Consider the following 26,517-nt stretch of genomic DNA (forward strand, 5'->3'; position numbering starts at 1 on the left):
AACAAAATGGAAAACATCTAACTTTTTTCCCATCACCTTTAAATCCATTTTTTTTAATGACAACTTATAATAAATTTTATATCATCTGAAATCTTATTATTGACGCTTCAATCATATTTTTACGAAACCTACAAAAAAAAAGTAAGAATTTTTTAAAGCCAAAGCCAACCATGTCAAAATTCCAAACTGATATTACGGTACTTCCTACACTGATGGCTGGTCATCGGCAACAGATCTCCACAGGTGTTTTGAGGTATTTTTCAAGTTTTTCAATTTTAGATTGTGTAACTTGTAGAACACATACCGTTATGTGTGATATATATTACACGAAAGGTAAAATTATTAGCATGCGTATTAAAGTTAAATCAAATTTTCTATATCTATAAAAACAAAAAAGTTATAATCGATTGATTTTTCCTGTCGCTTTTTCGTTTCATCGTGTTTCAAATCACTACGATACTAAAGAAGTTTTCACTTCAAAAAGTGTTGCGAATTAATTTTACTTTCTCCATTTGTCTTTTCGGATAAAGATCTCTAGCTTGCAGCCAAATAAATAAAAATCTGACAAAAACGAGATTTTCTACTTTTCAATTTTCTCGAAAACTAGAAGACATAGAAACATATGGTTTTCAGTGTTTGGTAAGGAATCAATTAAGGCAGTTTTCTTTATCATTCAATTTTGTATTTAAATCCCCAGTCTTGACAAAAATAGTATTGGACGTGTTTTTTTTTTATTTTTTTTTCAAAATTTTGACATTGAAATCGATCATTTCAAAAACAATTAACTTAAAGAACTTAATTTAAAAGCTAGAATTAAGCGTACTGTTCTGGCTTTAAAAAAAGGTATCATTTATAACTGTAAGTGTTACCATTGATTTTTAATATTTTTTTTTGTTATTTTAAGTAATTTTTAAGAAAATCATTTTTGCGACCAAATGAAGTTTTCAATTGCCAGTAAAAAACGCAGTGGCACCTAGTGGCACCCAAATTTGGCCTCTATGGAAAGGTAATTTCATAAGGAAAATGTTTTTAATAGTCTCTAACTGTAGGCAAGTGTAGCTAAAATTATATATACAAAAATATGAAAAAATCAAGCCATTTTTTTCTCTTTTCTTTAAATAATTATATAAAATAATTAACATCTTTAAAATTAATAATTTATTCGATTTACAATAGACAAATTATGGCATCTTTACGGAAAAATAAAAGTTTATGAGTCAGCTCAAGCAAAAAAAAAATTACACAACTTTAATTTCAGGGTATTTTCACGTCGTTTTTTATACTTTCAACAACTTGTCCCTTTACAAAGCTCTAAAGAGTAAACTACAAGTCCGATTTTAGTAATTCTTTCTGATTTTGATTCAGATTTTATTCTAGAATTTAGAAATAGTGTTGAAAATGTTCTCCGAGGTACTTAAAATTTTTGACTTTTTTCCGCAAAATCCCCAGTGTGCGCCGCACACTGGGGAATTTGTATGGGAGTGCGGAAAAAATTAAATAAAAACTGAACCACTGAATAGATTTGGATGAAATTTTCAGGGATGACAGTTTTCGTCGTAAAAAATTATTATTATTCATTCCCGCCCACTGCCACGCCCTTTTAAAAAAATTTGTGAGAGTAATAAAGAATTCCGATTCTCAATTTACTTGTACTTATAGAATTTTTTTTTTAAATTTTTTTGTATTATTGGAACCACCTCACCGATTTTAAATACAGTAAATGGAAAAGAATAACTCATAGTAGGTACTGTTGTCGAGGTCCACGTCCACGCAAAATAAAAAACTCAAATTATAGTTAAAAATTATTAAAAAAAAAAACACTTTTTTCATTTTTTTATACAAATTTTTCAAAAGTTTATTCTTTTAAGAGAGCCATTTTTTCCTCAATCAAATGACTCTGATTCTTCTTAATAAAGGAATGGGTCAGATGATCTGTATTTTTCAATAATAATTTCAATTTAAATCTAGAGACATTCCATTAGATTTCTGCTTAGATCTTCGCATGAAATGCTTAAAATTCCCATTATTAATAAAATGTATAATAATAAGACGCATAATCCCTTTTCACTCGTTTTTAATTTGAATAGTTTTCAATATATTATGTACATACATTTCAGTTACATATAACGTTACATATAAGTTAATTTTTCTGAGCCAAGTTCAAAAAATCAAATGTAATTTTATTGTAGTAGATTTGTAAAAAAATGTGTTACAAATTAATTTTATTTTCTCTATTTGTCTTTTCGGATAAGAATTTCAAGCTTGCAGCCAAAAAAACAAAAATCTGACAAAAAGGAGATTTTTTACTTTTCAATTTTCTCGAAAACTAGAAGGCATAGAAACTTATGGTTTTCAGTGTTTGGTAAGGAATTAATTAAGGCAGTGTTCTTCATTATTCAAATTGAATTCAAATCCCCAGCCTTGTCAAAAATAGTATTGGATATGTTTTCTTAAATTTTTTTTTCAAAATTTTGACTTTGAAATCGATTATTTCAAAAACAATTCACTTAAAGAACTTAATTTAAAAGCTCAAATTAAGCCTAATATTTTTGCTTTAAAAAAAGTGTCATTTATAACTGTAAGTGTAACCATTGATTTTTAATGTTTTTTTGTTATTTTAAGTAATTTTTAAGAAAATGATTTTTGCGACCAAATGAAGTTTTCAATTACCAATAAAAAACGCAGTGGCACCTGGTGGCACCCAAATTTGGCCTTCATCGAAAGGAAATTTCATAAGGAAAAAGTTTTTAATAGTCTCTAACTGTAGGCAAGTGTAGCTAAAATTATATATACAAAACTATGAAAAAATCAAGCCATTTTTTTCTCTTTTCTTTAAATAATTATATAAAATAATTTACATCTTTAAAATTAATAATTTCTTCGATTTACAATAGACAAACGATGGCTTCTTTACGGAAAAATAAAAGTGTATGAGTCGGCTCAAGCTAAAAAAAATTACACAGCTTTAATTTGAGGGTATTTTCACTTCGTTTTTTATACTTTCAACAACTTGTCCATTTACAAAGCTCTAAAAAGTAAACTACAAGTCCGATTTTAGTAATTCTTTCTGATTTTGATTCAGATTTTATTCTAGAATTTAGAAATATTATTGAAATATTCTCCGAGGAACTTTAAATTTTGGACTTTTTTCCGCAAAATCCCCAGTGTGCGCCGCTCAAATAGTGTTCAGTGCATACGAGTAATCCTTTCTTTTCCTTCCCCCCATCTTTCTGCAGTCTAACTTGCTTAACGATTGTGGTATTGTGAGTGAAACCTCTTCTCAAAATGCCGCAATCGTTATCAGTTCGATTCCAGACAGATTATTGTGTGTGTTAATAAATAACCAGGGGCGGATCGATACAAATTGTCACTAAGGCATAACACTGGTGATAATTTGTTTTGTTGAAGCTCAAATTGGAATTTAATATAGTTAATTGTCGGATAAGGTTTTTAAAAGTTTTGGTATATTTAAATGGTAGGTACATTCAGGGTCGATTATGCCAACATTCGTGGGCTTAGATCGAACTTCTGCGATGTGTACATTTACACTGTACAAAACAGGCCAGCTGTTTTGGCATTAGGTGAGACTCAAATAAGTGAAAATTCAGATTGTTCTGAATTTAATTTAAATGGATATTGCTTGGTGCCATTATTCTTCTCTCACCACGGTCTCGCCATATATATTAGAAATGATGTAGCTTATCAACTCCAACAGGCCATACGGCCTGTGTGTAAACACAAATTTTAATTTCATGTGGTTAAAATTCACGGTTAATAAGCGCATCATTCATACGTGTTTTATTTATCGGAGCCCCAACCTGGACAGTAATTCAACTTCTAACGAATTTGATGCTCTGTCCGACTCCATCCAAAGGATTGTTTCCCTGTATCCTCACACTGAAATCGTCATTACGGGTGATTTCAATGTACACAATTCTTCGTGGCTTCGCTATTCTGGCCAGACAACACCCGAAGGAAGGTATGTTGAGATCTTCGCTGAGTTAAACCATCTAACTCAGCTTGTCGACGAGCCAACTCGAATTTCGGACGTTGTGGGCCAAGCTGACCCAGATAAATACACTGTTAGTGTATTATCGCCTCTAGGCAAGTCAGATCATTGTGTCATATCTGCAAATTTCTCATGTCTCAAAAATCCAGTTAGAGAAAAATCACCAAAGAGAACTGTTTGGCAATACGAGAAAGCCAACTGGGAGGGACTCAACGGTTTCTTTAAAAACTTTAACTGGTCGCTATGCTTCCTCGATAGTGACGTTGATTCCAGTGCAGATATGATCACAAATTTAATTCTCTCCGGAATGAGAAATTTTATCCCGAATAGGGTTAAAACAATCAAACCGAAAGAGAATGCATGGTTTGACTCGAGCTGTAAAGAGGTTATCAGGAATAAAGAGGTAAGTTTCCGTTGTTATAAAGCCAATCCCACTGAGGAAAACCGGAAAAGTTCAAACAGGCTAGAAAGGTCAGCAACGCCCATATCCGACGAACCAAATTCCTGCATGATCAAAAATTAAGACAAAAAATATTTCAATGTCCCACAGGGAGTAAAAATTTTTGGTCATTTGCTAAAACCATTAAAAACTCTTCGTCATCTGCGGTTCCAACGCTTGTCTTCAATGAAACTCCCTTTGTAAGCTCTGTTGAGAAAGCTAATCTCCTTGCAAAGCAGTTCGCTGCCAACTCTACACTGCCAGATAGTGTCATGACTCCTCCAGTACTTGAGTGTGTAAACGGATCCATGGGACGAATCTTCTTTCGCACTCGTACAGTGGCAAGAGTCCTGAAAGACCTTGACATACACAAATCCGCTGGACCGGATAGTATCCCTCCCATCGTTCTGAAGAGGTGTTCTTCCACGCTGGCAAAACCACTGCGTAAGCTTTTTCATCTGTCCTACTCTACTGGACTCGTTCCGAGTGGATGGAAAACTGCATTTGTCCAGCCTGTCCCTAAAAAAGGCGAATCCTCCTCACCCTCCAACTATCGACCAATTGCACTCACGTCCCTTCTTTCCAAGGTCATGGAAACGCTGATTAATTTCCAGCTTAAGAAATATCTCGAAGAACGGAAGCTTCTTAATGACCGGCAGTACGGCTTTCGTAGCAATAGGTCCACTGGTGATCTGATGGTATATCTCACCGAACAGTGGAACAAATCTTTGCATCGTTTTGGAGAAAGCAAGATTATTGCGCTTGATATTTCAAAGGCATTTGATAGAGTTTGGCATCAAGCTCTCTTATCGAAAATGCATGCATTCGGTATCGATGATTCTCTTCTTCATTGGATTAGAAATAACCTTTCGGGCCGTTCAATACAAGTCGTATTGGATGGTTTCAAGTCTGAAACCCACAAAATAAACGCTGGTGTGCCCCAGGGCTCCGTTTTGTCTCCGACTCTCTTTCTCATTTTCATTAATGATTTGCTCTCTGAAACTTCTAATCCATTAAATTGTTTCGCAGATGATAGTACCCTCAGCTTTTCATATTCGTTTGAAGATTCACACCCATGTCCTTCGGATGTGGAACTTCAACGACAAAATATGATAAGCTCAGCATTGTTCAATGGAGAATAAGAAATCGTGTAGAATTTAATGCATCAAAAACACAATGCTGCTTACTATCATTAAAACGGAACCTTCCACCTATGCCACTATCAATGAGTGGCACTTGCATCGAGGAAACTGAGAAACTTTCCATTCTCGGTATGAGTGTAACAAACCACCTTCTGTGGAACGAACACATATTCGATGTCGCCAAAAACGCTGCGAAATGTTTAGGTTTTCTCCGAAGATGCAAGAAATTCTTCTCATCTTCTGATCTAGCTGTAATCTATAAAGCTTACATTCGACCAAAACTTGAATACAATTGTCACATCTGGGCAGGTGCTCCGATAACGTATTTGAGTTTCTTGGACAGAATACAAAAACGTGCTTTCAAAATGATAGATGATAGATCGATAACTGAGACAATTGCGTCCCTAGACCACCGACGCACAGTGTGGGATTTCGCGAATTTAGCGGAATTTAATTCGAAAAATGACTTCTCTTGTTTGATGCCAAACCCGGTTTTTCTTAAAGCTAATAGATTGTAAAAAGTGATAACAAAAGCATTGATAGGTGGGGATCATGTAAACAAAAAAAAAATAGCTTCCAAGTTGCAGTTGGCGATTTTTTTTCTGTTTATTTGGTGAAAGAGATTACTTTGCCCTTAATTTTTTCTCGTGCGTTTGGTGTGCGTTTTAATAAAAGTTTTATTTTGTTTATATTTTCTAAATATCAAGGTATAATTATGTAAGTAATTTTTTATTTCACAGGGTGTTTTACATTTTTGTTTTGGTGATTGAAGTTAAAAAAATGTGTTTTTTTTCGATTTTTGTACCTTTGTTAGAGCAAAACTTTAGTTATTCCGCGTTATTCCGCTTAGACACAATATTCAATGCAAAGCTTGATTTATTATCTATCAAGAATCACTAAAATTTGACACCCCAATTTTGTTATGATATATTTTTTTTTTTTTTTTCTAAATGACCATCAAAAAAAAAATGATGGCATACCGTAAAAATCGAATAACTTTTTGGTATTTTGTTAGAAGAAGAATGTTATAGAATTAGAAACTTTTTTTATTTCACAGGGTGTTCAAAAAATTTGTGAATTTGATTTTAAAATAGTTCCAATAAAAATACAGGGTGTTCAAATTCAAAGTTAACAGTAAGAAAAAAAAGAATTAAGTTATTTTAAAAATTAAAAACGAAAACTATCAATTAATAAAAAAAAGTATTACATCTAATAAAGGGTGTTCCAATTATAATAATAAAAATAAATTAATTTAAAAAAAAAAACAATTAACGCGTATTTTTCACAAAATTTGATATTTGATACTTTGAAAATCGGTATTAAAATTAATTTTACTTGTTATAAGTGCTGTGTTTTGTTATTGTGTGTATATGTACTGTGGAGTATTAATTTTCGTCTTTTTATAATGTGGTATGTTGTTTGAATAATTAGCAAACTATCCTTTTAAATTACAAAATATTTCGGTATTATATAATTTAAAGAATGTCTTTCCAAATAACAAAGAAGGACATATTTGATGTTTGGGTCTCAAAAATAAAAATTAAGCGCTTTGAGGCAGTTATGTCATTTGTTTTAAATGTTTTTGTTCATAACGTTTTCTGAAGAAGCAGTTAAATCATTAAAGGCGTCTGTGAGGACAACTTGTTTTAAGTTAGGTCAGTTATGGTCAAAAAACAGTAACCGTGAAAGCTTTGAATGCAAAAATGCTTCCTGGCTCAGTGGCTATTTAGTAATACCACAGCAAATATTTTACGAAATTCCTTCCCCTTCGAATTCTGCAAGTGTGGGTAGACCTAGAAAATCATTTAATGAGTGCTGTGAAAAAATGAAGGAGAAGAAAGTACAAGGCCTCTTAGACTCATTCAGCTTTGAAGAAATTTCAACTGCATATGAAATTAGTTTGCGAAAAAGTGGAAAAAGGAATTAGTAAGGGTGAAATTGTTTACATTAAAAACAAAACATATAGTAAAAACAATTAAATAAATTCAAATTGGCTTTTTATTTTACAAGAATAACACGATTGGTAAAAACAAATTGTCTATTTCAGTTAAACTGATTTTTTTTCGACAGGAAGTTTACGGTTCTTTGAATTTTTGATATCCTTGATGATGTATGGCAGAAAAATTTCGTGACAGAACACTTACCAATTTAAAAAAAAAACATTGATTGTGCATAAATAAAGCTCCATATTTTAAAACATCCTTTCAAATAGTATCTTGTACGTTTTAGTAGCCTTTTAGAGAATAGTTTCTTTAGTTCATAAACAACGTCATTGACATATCGGTTTGCAAAAAACCTAGTCAATTCTGACAATAATTAACTTTTTTCTTTATTTTATTCATATTTGTCATAAAATTAAACAATAAATCATTCCTCAAAAGTTTTTTTTGTAAATTATGATTTTCAAAAAAAAAGTACTTTTTGGTGAAAATAACCTGTCACTTCAAAGCTCATTTTACAAAAACTTAAATAAAATATCATCAAAATGTGAATTACATTTGATTGTTTTAATTTTAATTAAATATTTTACGAAACTCACCGCGTATTTATAAGAAATATTAAATTATTTCTTCGTCCCTAATTTGATTGTATACACATATTCAATGAACTAATCACAAAAAAAACTACAATAAAATTTAAAATGCAAGCGTTATTAATTTTATTCCGCTAAATTCGCGAATTCCCACACTGTGCGACGTAATGTGTCATTCTTTCTGTAGCCGCACCACACGAATGTGGAATATATTACCCGCCTCTGTTTTTCCCCTCCATTTCAATGTCCAGAGCTTTAAAACTAATGTGCATCGGTTTCTCCTTTTAAATCCCTCCCTATTTTCCTGAAGCTCGCACTGTGTTTAACATATTAAGGGTATTTAACTCCCTTTAGTGCGCGTTAATTATAAAAACAAAAAAAACAAAAAAAAAAATTCTAATATAAATTGTATTATGTTTTAATACAGCTATATTAAATTTAAACTAAAAAATTTTAATATTTGTCATGTATTAAATTTTAATACATTTCTGGTGTAGACCTATATGTAACCCAAAAAATATTAAAAAATACTCCAGAATGTTTAACCGTGTATAAGGTGTGAACTTGCGATAGTGATAGCGGGTGTTAAAAAATTGTGAACAGTATAAAATTGTTATGGATATTAAACGAGAAGGTTAATACTTCCTAAAAACATAAATTATATTGTTAAATAACATTAAGGCTAATTGTAATGGGGCTCGTTAGCAAAGCAATTTTAATCATTTTTATTTAGCTTAGTTTTCATTAAATTGGAGATTTAGTTGGTTTGCCTTCAAGTGCCCTCTACAATTTTAATATTATAACCAATAGTTTTTGAAATAATAGATTTCAAAGTTAAAACAACATTTTTGTTCTATACCTAAAAGTTCGAATTTCTGTATTTGGGTTGAAATCGTAAATTTTTTTTTTCTAAGCCAATTTTAAACTGATTTTCATAAAAAATACCTCGTTTTATTTGGAAATAAATATTATTTTAGAATATATTTTTAAAACAGCATGTTTTTGTGAAAATATGTACTTTAATTTGATGTCGAAGTTGCTTAAAATGGGTAAAACATTAAATGAATTAATTTTGATTGAGCTAAAGGTGGAATTAAATGGGAAACCGACTAAGATATGAATACCAGAGTTACGCACGACGGAATTATGCGCGTCAAAGTTATGCAAAACCGAAATTCTGTATAACTGGAGTTATGAACAGAGATCGAAAGTAAAAGTCAACTTTTTCGCAGGTCTTTAAATAACACACATTTATTGAGATTTTTATTTACGATCCCTTAGTAACCGGTTCACTCAAAAAGTGTTTTTTTTGGTTTCCGTCAGTGGGAAACTTTTATTTTCTTTTTTTTTAGGTTTTGGTCAACAGATGACTTTTATCGCGGAGAGAAAAAAATAAAAGTCTTTTGGTGACTTTTATCGCTGAGAGAAAAAAATAAAAGTCTTTTGGTTACTAACAATCAAGATTTACAAATTTACGCGTCACGTTTATAGAGAGAGATAGGATGATGAAAGTCTAAGTTGTATATCTTAATTTACAGTTTTGCTATACCGTTATTAAATTCTTTTATTTGAATTTGACACTGGTATGTTAAATTAGTCAGTGTTCAAAGGTTCAATAATTGTGAGGTTTAATCGGAGTGAAATAATTATGGGTAGAAAATCAAACGAAAAAGTTAGAAATTATTATGAATACAACTCTACAACGGACAAATCAAAGTGCAGTGTTTGCAATAACGAGCTTAGTGGATCGCATATAACGAATTTAAAAAGACATTTAGAAATAAAACATATAGACATTTTAGAAAACGATATAATAAGAAACAGTTTAGAAAATAATGAAGTGGAAAAAAAGAAAGTGAAAATATCTTTTGAATTAAATAAAGAAGACTTCATTGACTCGGTCATAAAAATAGTGACCAAAGATGGACGACCCTTTAAGCATCTTGATGGCGAGGGCTTTAGGGAAATTGTAAATCCAATATTTAAAGGATTGGGTATGTTGCCCATATCCTCCTCAAATGTAATGGAATTCGTAGACACAAAACTGGAACAGGTGAAAAATGAAATTGTAAAAGTTGTCAAAGGTAGGATTGTTAGTTTAAAAATTGATTGTGCCACTCGGATGGACCGATTAATTTTAGGAGTAAATTTGCAGTTCATTGAACTGAAACCAAACTTTATTAATATTGCCGTAAGAACCTTGGCTATGGTACAGATCGACGAAAGTCATACTGGGGAAATTATTAAAGAAACTATTTTAAAAATTTTGTCTGATTATTCAATCGACTTGAATCAGATATACAGGTAAGTTTCGATTGCCTTCTACAAAAATCGTAAAATACGGAAAATTTTGGAACCCGATTGTACTGAGTAAGTGGCATTGTCTTAACTTCTTTAAGATGGGGCTACCATTAAAAATAACGGTAGATTAAAATTGACGGAAAGGAAAGTAGGCAAAGTGAGGAAAGACAAGGACAAAAGTATCTTTACATACACGGTTAAAAATTCTGTCCTAGTTTTAAAGTCAACCTTTTAAATGCAAAAAAAAAATTGTTTTTAATAGTGCGATTTTATTAAACAATTTTTTAATAACTCTTTTATTAATTTCAAATACAGAAAATTAAAATGTAATCAAATGTATTACATAATTTCAAATACAACACATAAAAATGTAATCAAAAGTATCTATTGAAATATAAGAAAATTTGAATTAAAAACTAATTTCTTTGCACCTAAATTATAACTTTGCCTGGGTAAGAATTGAAATTAAATAATCGTCTTTTTTTCAATACAAGAAAATTAAATTTTAATCAAACTGTATTTAAAAGGGAGCATACTGCTTGAAAGCATTATGTTTATGTAAACACGAAAACAACTAAAAAATACAAATCTGAAAGAAGGTAGTTTTTTTAGTTTTCAATTTTCTCAATAACTAGAGGGCATAGAAGCATACGGTTTTCAGAATTTGATATTAATAGAGGCAGTTTATTTCATCGATTAATTTTATATTTAAATTCACAGTCTTGGTAAAAATAGTATTTAATGTGTTTTTTCAAACTTTTTGATTTAAAAATTTTGGTTAAGTGTACAAGTTCTGGGTTTTGAAAAAAGTGTCATTCATAACTGTAAGTGTTGCCGTTGTTTTTTTAATAATTTTTTTTTTCGTCATATTTTATAAAATTGGCCCTCCCGCCTAAACAGGGGGAGATAGACCCCCCCTCCCATAACAAACAATTATTTTTTACATCTCCTCTACAAAATAGCGTTATCAATTCTTGTCGCCTAAGTTATCGTACTCTCCCCGGATTTAGGGTTATCGCTTAGGGAAAAAACACCTGTACAAAACTATTTTGGTTCAGAAAAATGCAATCGGTAACCTTTTTGTCTGATAAAAAATAAAAACCTGAATTTGCACTGTTTTGAATACGCCTTGTGTTTTTTCGAAGTAAAATGTATAAATTACTTACAAAATTTGATCGGCAATAAGATTTTACTTCACATAGTTTGTGAAAAAAAAATAAAAGAGATATTCTTAACCAAAATTTTTGCATTAATAACTCAAAATTCGTGATTTTTGAGTTATGGCGATATTCAAGTTAATGAACGTAATATTAAACCAAAAAACTACTAACGTATGTTAGTTCAAAATGGTTTTTAAGTTTATTTAATATGTTGGTTTTGCAATTTTTAAAGCATTTGGTTCGTTTTTCACAACTTTAAAAAGGTGTTGTGTTACACTTGGTCAGGGTCGGACTGGCCATATAACCGAGTTGGCGATTGCCACCCGGGCCCTCAGTTATCCCATACAAAAATTCATTAGAACATGTACAAAACAAGCACAAATAAAAATTTCAAACATCATCAGTCTTATGTCTAAAGAAAAGGGGCCCGTTTAACAAGTGCAGGCCCTAAATCGGACTATTTGACTATATTATATTTATAATTGTATATGAAGTGAAAAGTTTTGGGGCCCCAGGGGTGTATGTACCTATACCTACCTTTCGGGCAATCTGGGCAGTGTCGAAATAAAAAAAAACTATAAACTCAACACAATTCGTCGAAAATCCTGATAAAAAATTAATGCAGGATAATATTAATTAATTTTGTTTATAAGTCATTGTCTATTTGCAGCTACAAGTTCAAAAATTTCAAAATCTTTATACACATAGTTAAAAATCTCGCGTTTTAATAAATTTTTCAACTTAGTTTGTGAAGAGCTTTCAAATTTTCTTACAATTTTAAATTTTGTCGACTATCTGTTTTTCTTTTTTTTAATAGAAATTCTGAATAAGATTTATGTATCAAAAATAAAAAAAATAAACTGAGCTCAATGCATGCCTCTTGGGGCCCTGCTCTCATACTCTATTTATTTATTTTTAATATGTAATTTTTAATATTAGAATCGCCAAAAGAAGCACCAAAAATCTTAACATTAAATGTATGTAGCATTTAGTTTTTCTTAGTTCTATGGATCAAGCAGCGGTGCGGGACCTTTTTATTATTTTGCCACCCGGGCCCCTTTGCCCCAGTCCGACCCTGCACTTGGTACTTGAACCTTATGATTAATTGAAAATTGTCATAATTTTAAATAAAAAGTATCTACCTATATTTTTTAATATCAAAGTTTAATAATAAAGTTTAATAATGGTAAAATGGGATTTAAGCATTCAGTACAATTGGGTTTCCAAAATCAAAACAATTTGTTTTTCTGAACAATGTCTTCTTTATTGGCTTTCAGTATAACCTCAGACAACGGGAGAAATATGCTAAAAGCAGTAGAAATTCTTAACGAAGTTTCTGAAAGGAACGAAGAATTGGAAAGTGGGTTAGAGGAAATTTTGGACTCGGTAACATTTCCTAATATACAATCCATACGTTGCGCTGCCCATACACTTCAATTATGTGTCAGTGACGTAGGGGAAAGGTGCGAACAGTGAGACAGTGCAAACAGTGAGACAATCCATTTTTCTCTTTTCTGAAAATAAGCACAGTAACGCTAGTTTGGGTCAAAACGTTTATTTCCCCGTCTGCGTCTTTTAATTTTGTCCCGACTAAATTAAAGCTGTCCATTTTCCTACACCGTAAAATATCAACCAAAATCAGGTGAAAGTAGTTTTTGGAGTGTTATAAAAGGAGTGTATAACACAAAAAAATCTGGTTAGTGGACAGAACTCTTTTTACATATGTATTATATTTATATGTTCTTTCATAAAAAAATATCATGTAATTAGAATTCCTTCTCGTTTTTTCTAATTTTATATTTTTCCGAAAAATGACAAAAAGTAAACAGTGAGACATTTTGTAAAAGCAAACAGTGAGACATAGATTTTTTAAAAAGCAAACAGTGAGACATATAAATTTAAAAAAAAATTTATTATTTTAGCATGACTTCAATATAATTTCGAAGTGTTTTTTCTTTCATTTTTTTTGGGCTTTTTGTTATTTTTATTTGAAAAAATGGGTTAAAGTAACATAAATTAATTAATTATGTACTTGTCAATTACCTAATTATTTGACATTTTCGTAAATTTATTTTTCATCTAAGAATGTCTCACTGATCGCAACCCTTGCAAACAGTGAGACGTTTTGACTTTTTCTACATTTTAGTCCAATGTGATGCTCTCATTCATTCTTTAACTACAAGATTTTTTGCAACATTAAGATAAAATGTGTCTTAAACTGTCTTCAAAGTTTTGTTAAGCTATCTTGAAAACATTCTAAGATATACAAATTTGAAAAAAAGGTGTCTCACTGTCCGCCACCTTCCCCTACATAAAGATGTTACGATTTCTCATAAAATTGAAAGCGCAAGAAAATCATGTAGAATTTTAAGAAAACCAAGAAATAGGTATGTTGCTAATTCAAAAGTATTTTTTGAAATAGTTAGCTATTGGTAGGTAATAGTCTACTGAACCTTTTTAAAAGAAATAATTGCGTTAAAAAGTTTTTATTAAAAGCAACCTATGTATAGTGCTCTTATGTTGCATTTCTTTCATCAGTGTTCATAAGTTTTTGTAAGCTCTGCTTAGCTTTTGATGTTCCTCGTATCAAAATGCAGATGCATTTGTTACACATTAGGTTCAACTATCCCAAGGTTGCATGCAAGCAGATTCAACAAAAAAAAGCCTTGAACGCAATTGTTTCTTTCATTCAACAAATTTCAATAGCCTAAATTACAATATAAAAAAAATCATTTTCTATATCTCTCTTACCTAGACGTATATTAAAGCAATCAAATAAAAATACACCTTCACTTGACGTTTCCACCAGATGGAATTCTACATATGTCATGATAAAAAGGCTTCTGGATCTAAAGTTATTTATTATGGAAGATAATTTTCCCGAACTTTTAGTTGATTGGGAATGGCTACAAGAATATGTAGAATGTTTAGAACCCATTTGGATGGCTACGCTCCAACTACAACAACAACAACTTGTTTTAAGCGATGTGTTTAAAATTTGGATGGAGGTAAAATTGCTTTACGCAAATAGTGCCTGCGATTTAAAAACTCAATTACATAATTGTTTAAATGAACGGGAAAGTCTAATATTGGAAAATGTCTCAATGCTTAGTGCAATTTTTTTGGACCCGAGACTTAATTTAATATTAAACAACAATCAAAAAACATTGGCTAAAACACACTTAAAACAAATTGCTAAGAATTTATTAAGTATAAAACAGGTACAAAATTAAAACAGGAAATCGATTTTCCTTCTTGTCTTGTATGTTTTTTTTTTGTTTGTTTTGTCCCTGATTCAAGTAAAATTTGTTTGAAATTAATCTGTTTCTTTTTTATACAGAGAACTGTCTCAGTTCCGCAAGAAAACGATGAACTTCCAAGTTCTTCACGTCAAACAAGAAGTTCCAACGAATCATTGTTAAATTTATATTTAAATAATATTGAGGAACGTGAGCAAACTGCAACTGTTGAACTCAACAGTGAAATATTGTCAAAACTTTATGCAGATATTGAAAATTTCGAATTGGTCTACCCCCGTTTGCCATTGGAAACCAATATTCTTGTATTTTTCCAGCAAGTTAAATTGAAATCTCCTTTAATTTTTGAGCTGGCGCTAGTTATATTTGGAGTTCCTGCAACACAAGTGACTGTAGAGAGGGCTTTCTCTTCTTTAAGTTTTGTTTTAAGTGAAAAAAGGTATAACCTTGCTCCAAACTCGCTGGAAAATTTACTGTTAGTGAAACTAAATACTTAAAATCCACTAATATAACCCTTTTATGTACATATTTTTCTTTAAATATTGTGAAAATTAATTTAAGTTTACATTAAATTGAAAGATTTTTTTTAATTTTAAAAATATACGATAAACATTAATCATTGTGACTATTATTTTTTTACAGTTTCAGCATTTTTTTCTTTTCAGTACATTTTAACTCCCGTCTACAGTTTTGATTTTTGTCTTAAGATTTGATTTTTGTCTTAAAATAACGTATTTATAGATACGTAAATCTATAACAACTGTCATCATATGTTTTACATAAAAAAAACTTAAGAAAGAGCCTTATTTATCATATTGAACACTTTTGGTTTATTTTCAACGATAAAAGTTTTAGGTTGACTTTTAACTTTTATTTTTTACAAAAAAATTCAACCGATGAGAGTAATTTTTAAAGTAAAAAAATAAACCTCAACCAAAGACCTAAAAAAATATTTTTTAAAAATAAAATTCAGACCAAGACCTAAATAAAGTAGGTATATTTAATATCGGTCAGTGGGATACCAATAGAAAATAAAAGTAACTGTTATTTTTGGTCTCTGGTTATGAATACTAAAGTTATGTTAAGTTATGACAAGTAGTTTTTGGGTTGGCAATAATTTCTACGATATGGAGTTATGGAAACATAAAAAAGAGATTATAATTTCGCATTGATTAAATTAATAGATTTTAACGAAAATAAGTGTGGTTTAATCTGTTTATGGAAAAAACAACCCCATTCCTTGTTTATTTATTTAACAGGCGATAAGTCGAAAAATCAAATAATAACCCCATCCAATAGAACGAATTCTAATTATTATTATATACCTATATATTTGCCATGTGATGTTTTTTTTTTTGTACGATTTTGGTAGGAGATTGTCATGTCAGATGTCACCCCTATTGCGATTGTCATGAACTATCATTTGATGGCTGATAAACATTGAAAAGTGAATGGGCATTTTGGACGTTCGGCGTACATTAATGAAATTGGTATTAAATGAAAAACTATATCTTAAGAAAAATCTGCTATGGAGGTTTGGCTCTATTGCATATTGCAATTTTAGTGTTGCTAATGCATCGTTCAGTATGTGAAGGCCTAATTGAATTATATATTATATATATTTTAAATATAAAGTATGATGCTCTGTACACGGTTAAAAATTCTGGAGTATTTTTTTAATACAGCTCTTGTATTAAAGCAATTTTCAATACAAAAAATATTACATTTTAATACTTAGAAAATATTAAAATTATTTTTAATCTTTTTTGTATTAAATTTCAATATTTAAGTATAAAGTTTACTACTTGTAATACAAAAATTATTAGAAAATAATCTCCGTGGGTTAGATTCTAATCTTGTATTGAATTTTAATGCCGCTGTATTAGATTTTAATATTTTTGTATTATATTTGAGTATATTGTATTACATTTTAATATAATTATCAGCCCTATGATGGTAGCCGATCGGAAGAGATTTGTATCCGATTTGTACGATTTTTTCAGTTTTCATATGATTTTAACCCTTCCGACTGTAAAATCGGACAGATTTACGAAAAAAATCTTAGGTGCGTTGAAAATTCAAAATACATGCGATGCTATGCAGTGAACTGTCAAAATATTTGCGACGGGTAGTGGTTTGTGCTTTTTTTTCTTTCCGATTCCTTCCGATAGAAAATCAAACGTGAAATACTATCCGAAAAATATAAAAACCAACAAAATTGGAATAATAAACAAATAAATTGTTCAAAAACACACAAATGAGTGCACAAAACAGTAATGAACAAGTAATTTCTATTTTTGTATGTTTTTGTGTTTCTAGTGTTTTGTTAAACGTTATTTTCACGATAACAAAAATATTTTTGCAAACTGGTAGATGTGAAGTGAGTGCGTTGTTTGATGTCAATTTTTTCTCCTCAAATTCGGGTACCGTGAATACAAAAATCTTCGGATCGGAACTTTTCTCCGATCGGCTACCATCATAGGGCTGTATACTACGTTTTAATATAATTGTAATAAAATGTAATAAAAATTTATTAAAAACTAATATAAAAAGTATTAATTTGTAATACGAGAATATTAAATTTTAATCAAATGTCAGCAGCCACAGTACACATAATAAGGTTATACATTCCGAACGTTGTCAAAATTTGTTGGTCAAAAATGGCCACCAATCTGTAAGGTCGGTTTGCGTGGTTTTTCGGTTTTTGTGCGTTTTTCGTCGGTAAATAAAAGAAATAAGATTTGGAATATATAACCTTTTTATGTGTACTGTGGTCAGCAGCAGCCATTTTAAAAATGAAAAAAAAATCCATTGTTCGAGGTACCTTTTCTAAAAAAAATATTATTAATATTTGTAAATTTTTACTAATTTGAAGGCGCTTTGTGTTTTTTCGAAGCAAAAGACATACATTGCAGATGAATTTTGATCGGCAATAAGATTTTACATGCCACAGTTTGTGAAACATATAAAATAGAGACAATATAATATCACCATTATTATATTATTTATGATTAATATTTATTTTCAGTAATGAATTTAGGAAAAGAATACTTATTATTAACTTTAAATACATTTGGTATTGAATTGAAATATTTTTGTATTATCTTTTAATAAAATTCTTATTAGAAATTAATATGAAAAGATTAAATTTTAATATACAATAATTGAAATTTAATACATTTGGCATTAAATTCTAATATAAACTGTATTATTTTTTAATACAACTATATTACATTTTTATACATTTTTTACTAACTAAAAAATTTTAATATTTGTCTTGTATTAAATTTTAATACATTTCTGGTGTAGACCTATATGTAACCCAAAAAATATTAAAAAATACTCCAGAATTTTTTACCGTGTAGTTTTCTCCTAGTTTTAGGCCGTGTGTGAATTGCGTTAAATAGTTAAATTCGTGTTAAATTTTTGACACTATTGAGGTGAATAAAAAATTTTTAGCTGTTAAAAATTTACTGGGCTCTGGGACCTGGTTAAATTTGAGTTAAATTTTTTTTGCAGATGGTTTTGTTTTGTTTTTTTTTTTTACTAAAAAGGAGTATTATGGCAGAAAAAAGGAAGAAAACATTTTAAACAATAATCCATACAGCTGAAATTTTTTTTATTAACCTTAATAGTGTCAAAACACGGATGCTCGAGTATCGATCGATGTCAAAATGCCTTACGTCATTCATTCCGACTTCGGTTCCGTTTTCTCGGAATGGACTTCGGTGATTATAATTTCCATACTAATTTGAGCCGCCGTGGGACCCGTTTCGTAGTCGAGGTCGGACTCATGTCGGAGCCGATTCAGACCGAGGTCGGACTAGTTTGCGTGAATGGTACTGACAGTGTATAATGCCAACCCTTCAAGCAAGAAAACTGAGTTCAGAAAAGACACTCCGACCTCAAAAAGGGAAAAACGGGGTTGCACTCACACACTTGCAACTTTTTTCGTATAAACACAAAGTCGAAAGAGAAATCGTGGTGAAAAAACCAACACATATAAAATCGGCTCCGCGGTGATTATAATTTTCATACTAATTTGATCCGCCGCCATTGGACCCATTTCGTAGTCGAGGCGGAGCGGATTCAGACCGAGGTCGGACTCGTTTGCTTGAAGGGAATTCCTTTCAAGTAAACGAGTCTGACCTCGGTCCGAATCGACTCCGAAGTGAGTCCGAGCTCGACAACGAAACGGGCTCCACGGCGGCGGCTCAAATAAGTATGGAAATTATAATCACCGCGGAGCCGATTGCATATGTATTGGTGTGGTAAAAATCTCCACTCCGAGAAAACGGAGCCGAAGTCGTACCCGAGTCGGAGCAGCGAAAACCTCCCAGAAAAAGGAACAAAAAAAGAAATGACGTTTTGCATTTGCGACCAAAACAAGAACAAGGTTTATTTTTTTTTCACTGAAATTGTTTTATTTTTTTAACTTGCACAAACAAGATTTTCATACACAAAAAATTGTATATGTGTGAATAAAATGGCGTTTCCAAATGGAGAAATCAAACAGAACTCCGTTTTTTTGCTTGAAGGGTACAGGAATGTGTATATACCACATTTATAGTGTATAAATTAAATTAAATTATCCCACGCCTCTTTCCCCCCCAGATACCGCACGCGCTGGGGTCCATTTGCACCAAGTATGATGGCACTTGCGGTGGCTAGTCATATCGGCACTTAACCACCACATTTTTTAATAAAATTGCTCCATCTTTTATAATTTCAGATTCTTTTTGAATTTCATTTGTTTTATTGCATTTGGTAGGAATTTTATTTAATAAATCTGAAAGACATGATTTTTCATAATTCATTTTGCAAAAATATAAATTTATTTCTTGTTTACAATCCTTAATATTGTAAAATGATTCATTGCATTTTGCTATATTCTTATCAATTATTATTTTTTCTTTATTTTGTTCGATTGCTCTGGTTTCAAATATTTTACAATTTTTATAAATGATTGGGTATTTTATTAATATTATTATGACATCTTTAGTTTGAACAATCTTAAAATCACTAACATCTAAAAGATCGGATATTGACATAGTTCCATGTTCATTATTTGTTATTTTTTGAATATCTTTTTTATTTAATATGATTGGATTTAAAACTTTAGCTTTGCTTAAAGCAATAGTTTGAATAAGGTTTTGTAACTCTAGTATTATTAATTTGTTTCTTTCTTGTAATCTTCTTGTTTTTAATGTATTTTTTTCAGTATTTAAAACTTTAGTAATTTCTTGGATAGCTTGAAAGATCTGTGAATTTGTAGTTGCTTGTTTATTATTATTATAAATTAATTCATTTAATTTGTTTTCTACTAGTAAATGATCATCATGGTCAGGTACTCCTGATACCCAACTAAGTATTGTTCCTATAGTATTGATTGCTCTTTTAAACCTGGTAATTCTAACATCATCTATTAGTGTCCTCATTAAGGTTATTTCTGACATTATTTCTGCGTTTTCGTTTAAATTTAAGGTGGTAAAATCATACTTTAAGTTTTCTACATTTGATTCTTTTTCTAATTCCGCTATGATTTCATTAATATAAGTAATGTTTGTCATGTGGAATAACGTTCCATATTCTTTATAAACTGCTGTATTACCATTTTCTATAAGTAAATCTTCACTCCTAGAATAATCTATTACATCTGATCTTATTAAAATAATATTTCTTATTGTAATAAAAATAATAATATGTTTTATGAAGTTCATTTCCTGCAAAGAAAAAAATCTATGATTTAATATTATCTTTATGTATTTCACCTTTGTTAGTTAATATTTGATCTTTTTTATCATCTATTACTTTGGTACGATTAAACCTCTTTTTTAATTTCTTTCTTTCAGTGCCGATCGTATTTGTTTTCGTTGCAAACAACACAGGTATTTGTATATGAAGAAATTTGTTTCTTCATGTTTGGCCAGTAGTATACTGTCTTTATTTGATTATAATTTTCAAGAGTTCCTCTGTGTGCTCTTTTGTGTGTATCAGTGATTATGTTCAACTGGTCTTCTTTGTTCGGTATATCCTGTGCATATATTTTAGATCGTAAAAATTTATTACTGAATGTTTCGAGAAGTTTACTTTTAACTTCGTATAGATCTTCATCTGAAGCATAGATACATACTGTACCTGGAACTATATATTTTTTAAATAGAGTGATGGCCTGATCAGTGTTTGTATATGTTATTGTATACCTCTTCAGTTTATTAAAACAAGTCTCAATACTGTCTGAACTTATATTCCCTTTATTTAATATTATCTGTTGCTTAAAACAATTAACAGGCAAGGATGTCGTCTCTATTTGTATGTTATCACTGCTTTCAGCGGAATGAATAGTTTGACTTGAATTTGTTAATATATTTAGGTTTTGTCGGCTTAGTGCGTCCGCGACAAAGTTATCTTTACCTGGTTTGTATATAATTTTCGGTGCCAGCGCTTCATTTTTATATTTGGGTTTCTTTTTGATACTGAGTACGTAAGTGGTTGATGATCAGTATGTATTTCTAGGTCTGCAACTCCGTACAAATAATTCCTTAAATTCTTTAAGGCATATATTATAGCGAAAAGTTCTTTTTCGTTTGTTGCATAAGTTTTCTCTGTTTTATTTAGCGTTTTCGAAATGAATATAATTGGTTTGTCGTCTTGTGACAATACCCCTCCGATTGCATCATTACTGGCATCAGTAGTTAATATAAATTTTTTCTTAAAATCTGGTTGTGTCAACCTTACATTTTCGACTAAATGTTCTTTTAGTTTATTAAATGCTTTTCTACCCTCATTTCCAATGTTTATATTATATTTCTTACTCTGTTTCTTTGATATCTTCCCATTTTCACCATTTAAATGAATTGTTAAGGGTTTAGTTATCTGAGCATAGTTTTGTATAAATTTACGATAGTACCCTGTCATTCCTAAGAAGCTTCTTAACTGTCTAAGGGCCAGTTGTACAAACGTGGTTCATCCTCGGATCAACGTTTGAACTCGGTTCAACTCATTTGCAGTTTCAATTTCAATTTTGTTTTTATTGAACTTGTTATTTACAATTGACTTAAAATTAACTTATGTCTAAGATTCATTGATAGATACAAAATTTTGTTGGCACAGAGGGGGCCTAACCTTATACAATGACTAAGTTATAAAATATAAATAAATATTATACATGGATAAACTTAATTTAAAGTCTGCTGACTAGGTTGTCCTCGGGGTGTTCAGACCCGGATGTCCAGTTGTGGGGTTGGTTGAGTTGGGTTGGTTTGGTTGGCGTTAGCCACGATAGTAAGCCGACTGGGTGTCGGCGTAAAAGTTAACTTCTTCGTTGTCCATTGAAATTATGTTCTCAGCCAGTATATCCAAAGAGCAAAGGTACTTAGGTTCCGGATGTCGTTGTTGGGCTGTCATTCTTCTCATCAGTTGATTGGGATGGTTGGCGATATTTCCTACCAGTACCTTCGCCGATTGCAGTAGATACTTGTCCAGTGGTATGATTTTTGCTTCCTCGTAGAGTCGCTTGTTGCTATAGTATTTCTGCCGCTGTCGGTCAAAACTCATTTGCAGTGTTGTACAATCGAAGTTCATGTCTTAACCCACTGCTGAACCACGATCAGAAGTTACCCACCGATATTGGTGGGTTAGCAGTGGTTCAGCCATGGATCAGTTGATTTTTAAAGGAAAAAATGTTGCTTTCTCACTTTAATCTGAATTTTTTGACAGTTCAGCTAAAAGCTGGTGGAAATTAATATGGTTTTCCCAAATGATTGGGGTGTTTTTTTTAAATTTGTTTTGGATGTGTTTGTGATGCTAAATAATAAATAAAAAAATAACACAGCTTTTACCACTTTTATTTGTATTTCTTAATACTTTATTAATTTTTATAAATGAATATACAATTTTCTCCAAAAAAGAAACAAAAAAAAACATAACAAAAAACAAATAAAACAACCACCCAAGAATCCTCCTCGTCCTGATCAGTGTACTTGATGAAGGTCCGGCCGCCATTAGGAGTGGCAAAAAACTATTTTCACTAAAATAATACTTTATTTTTGTGTATTTTCTTCCAAATCACAATTAATAGATGGACGATACATTTTCACGAACTTTGTGCTTTATAAAATAACAACAACTGACAGTGACATAAGGTATATATATACTAAAATTTTCTTGTATATAAACCTGAACTGGGGTTCAGCTGACTCTCACTTGATCCACAACTGTACAATCCACTCAAAGTTGAACCTGGTTCTAGAGTTAACTCGAGTTCAGCTGATCCGTGGGTTAACCCTCAATTTGTACAACTGGCCCTAACGGCTCGCGTACACCAAATCCGTCATCGGCCGAATTATGCTCGGGCGTTGTCGGCCGAACTCGGCCGATAGAACCAAGCACATAGAAAGAAAAGAGAGTGCGTACACCACTGAAAGTGACATCGTCCGTTGACGTACGTCGTACGTTGGCGCCCGATAATAACCGATCAACCGGCATAATCCGAACTTGTTTGGATTTTTCGTCCGTTGTCGGGTTGATTTATACATAGATATTGCTAAAAGCCTTTTCTTTGCAAAAATTGACGGTAGGAACTTTCAAAAATATACATTTCTTCAAAATATTCAATTGAAAACTATTATTATATGCACTTTAAGTTTCACAAAGTCAGACTACAGACCGGCAGCGACGTCCTAGATCGGAAGCAGTGTATGCAGACGATCGTCCGAAAAAGTCGTCCGAGTAGTTCCGACCCGATGTCGGCCGATAATTCGGTTTTAGTGTACGCGAACCGTAAGAGTTTTTGGTTCAGGATATTCTTTAACTGTGGTAATTTTCTTGGGATCGGTAGTAATTATATTCTCACTGATAACATATCCCAAATATTCCACCTCTGTTTGATAGAATTTAGATTTTTCTAATGATATTTTCATATTTGCTTCTTTCAGTATTTTTATTATTTCATTCAGGTGTTGAGTATGTTCTTCGCTATTTTTTGAAAAAACTATAATGTCATCAATGTATACATGACAGAATTTTCCGATGTATGGCTTAAGAATATCATCCATAGCTCTTTGGAATATAGAAGGTTCGTTCTTTAGACCAAAAGGCAAGCGTATATATTCGTATTTTCCATTATTCACGGAAAATGATGTCTTTTGAATATCAGATTCTTTCATTAATATCTGATGAAATCCACTTTCTAAATCTATCGTTGAAAAGTATTTAGATTTACCCAAATTGACTGGACTTGAGTATGGACTTTTACTTGGCCTAATTATATTATCTTTTAGCATTTTACTTAATTCCTTATTTATAAATTCTGAAGCACTTAATGGATATGGATACTGTTTTGTCCATATTGGTGATTCTATATTAGTTTTTATTTCTGCCACCACATCTGTACGGAATGGCAATGTAATATTTATTTTTGAATGTATTTTTTCGATAACGGAACGAACTTGTTTATTCAGAATATCAACGTTTTAATCTGATTGTACTTTTTCGATTACTTGGTTATTAAGACGTGGTTCGAGACTGTAAATAGAACGTGAGTCAGTCGTACTTGATGACTCTAAGGAAACTTTAATTTCATTTCCTGTTTGTGTTATATTACTCTCCCATGGTAATGGTTCGCCATCCATGAACATCCTTTCTGCTTTATTATTGTATATCAATAAATTTCTTTCTTAATTTAAATTTATATTTGCACTTCGCAAAAGCTTGTAACCTATCAAGCAATCTGCTTCTAGGTTCTCAATTTCGTAAAATCGAACCACTCTATCAAAAATATATATTTCATAATAATATTTAATAGTTGTAAACCCATTCACGGTTTTTACTCTTTTATTAATGTCCAATGTTTTCTTATCACTAAATATTTTTGGAGACGTGTAACAAGACGTTGCTCCAGTATCTATTAATATTTTTAACCATGTGCTATTTATTCTTCTGTATATGTGGGGTAATCCCACGTTCCGTCTAAAAAATGATTCTCTTGAATGTTGTTTATCCTTACTTTGTTTGGTGGTTGGGAGCTTAATTGAACACTTTGTTCTCTTCCTCTTTTAATATTATCATTTTGATTATTATTCTGACTGAAATTTCTATTCAAATTCCTATGTTGATTAAATTGATTGTAAGTATTCCTAAATGGATTATTCTGATTATTATGTACCTGTCTAAACCTTTGCATTTCCTGTGGAGTTACCTTTCTATAAGCTGAAGATCCTAATTCCATTGGATCTGGTCTCTGTTGACTATCCCTATTTGTTTGTTGATAACTATTTTGGGGTGTTTGTTTGTATCTTAATGTATTACCGTGTGTTTCGTTTCTAATGTTATATCTTTGATTGTATTGATTTAGAAATCTACTTCTTGTTTTGTTGCTTTCTAACTCTTGAGCCTGGGCTAGTGCATTGGGCAAATCTTCAGGTTTCATACATACCGTATCAGACATTGGCTGATGAAGACCATTTATAAATGCTATTAATGCATTTTTCCTATATGATTCATTGAATTTCTCAGTGGTTTCACTATAAGTACCATATGTCATTATAACTTTATTTATTATTAATGTCAATTTTTCTGTAACTTCATTATAAATTCTATTAACGTTTTTCTGCCCTGTGTTATCATACTTAATTCATGATTTAAAACATGTATTGGTCTTTTATCCGCGTAGGCGAAGTCTAATCTACTTAAAATGGCTTCAAGGTTAAGTACCGTACCATGACTGGTAAGAACTGAATTCGCATGACCAACTATTTTATTTCTATTATGCTTAAAGCAGCAAAATATCGTCTACTACCAGGAGTGTAGAGACTCATACTCTTTTGACAAGCTTCTCGCCAACTCACATATCCCTCATTGCTACCTTCGAAAGTTGGTAAACTTTTAATAATGTCAAGACTTTCATTGTCTAGTATTTATGGGTCTATCGTTTGTTTTTTATAGTCTGTTACATGATTTGGAAATGTTAAATTTTCTAATTTTTTTGTTAATTCATCTATTTGATTCTGCTGTTGAGCAGTAGCCTGTTCAATAGCTAATTCAATTATATGTTTTATATCTATAGTTGTTGTAGTCATTTTAACAATTTTAGTTTCACTTCTTAAAAATAATTTCTTACGATAATTTTCCGATAATTTTCTCTGCTTCTTAGAATGCTGTTCTCCAATCTGTTGCTGGATACTGGCTTTATGGAGCGAACGGGAATCACTTTGCTGGTTTCTTCCTTTTAGTTCACAATTGATTATACTTTCAGGATACTTTGTTTTTCTCCTATTTATAAACAAGTTTGGCTGATAGCTTCAATTTCACTTTGAAAGTTAGCCTTAATTGTATTTACAAGTACTTATGCAAATTTGACTATTTTTATTCACTTTCACTTTTTACGTTAATAATGAGCTATCCCGGTTGAGCCCCCAATTATATTTATCCGTCGGAAATGAAAAGGTTAATTCAAAAAAATATATTTTTAAACGTTAACTTTATTTTCTTTCTTTACAAATAAAATATTTTATAGTTTTCACATTCATAGTACTCTCCAACTACTCTGCAACTACTGGCAAACTCCTCCGTGTTGAATCTATTTATATCGTTATCCTGATGAGTTGGTTTTCTTGTCCTCAGGGTTTATGGTAGTGTTGGTTAATTACTTTTTGTATCTTTATCTTATTTTGTTAT

The 26,517-nt window shown here is 31.1% G+C and overlaps 1 protein-coding gene across 4 annotated transcripts in view; it reads left to right on the forward strand.

Moving 5' to 3' along the window:
* Nucleotides 1-26,517, forward strand: part of LOC129905198 (nitric oxide synthase) — an 822,682-nt gene that overhangs the window by 201,356 nt on the left and 594,809 nt on the right. For 3 of the 4 annotated variants that reach the window (XM_055980616.1, XM_055980618.1, XM_055980619.1), the window contains exon 5: nucleotides 20,694-20,729. The exons of the other annotated variant lie outside the window; for it this stretch is intronic. In XM_055980616.1, the coding sequence (XP_055836591.1) occupies nucleotides 20,694-20,729 (36 nt within the window). The remainder of the gene's footprint in view (nucleotides 1-20,693; nucleotides 20,730-26,517) is intronic. 4 annotated transcript variants of the gene reach the window in all.

The sequence above is a fragment of the Episyrphus balteatus genome, chromosome 1, assembly GCF_945859705.1.
Source record: "Episyrphus balteatus chromosome 1, idEpiBalt1.1, whole genome shotgun sequence".
In the NCBI taxonomy this organism is placed as follows: Eukaryota; Metazoa; Arthropoda; class Insecta; order Diptera; family Syrphidae; genus Episyrphus; species Episyrphus balteatus.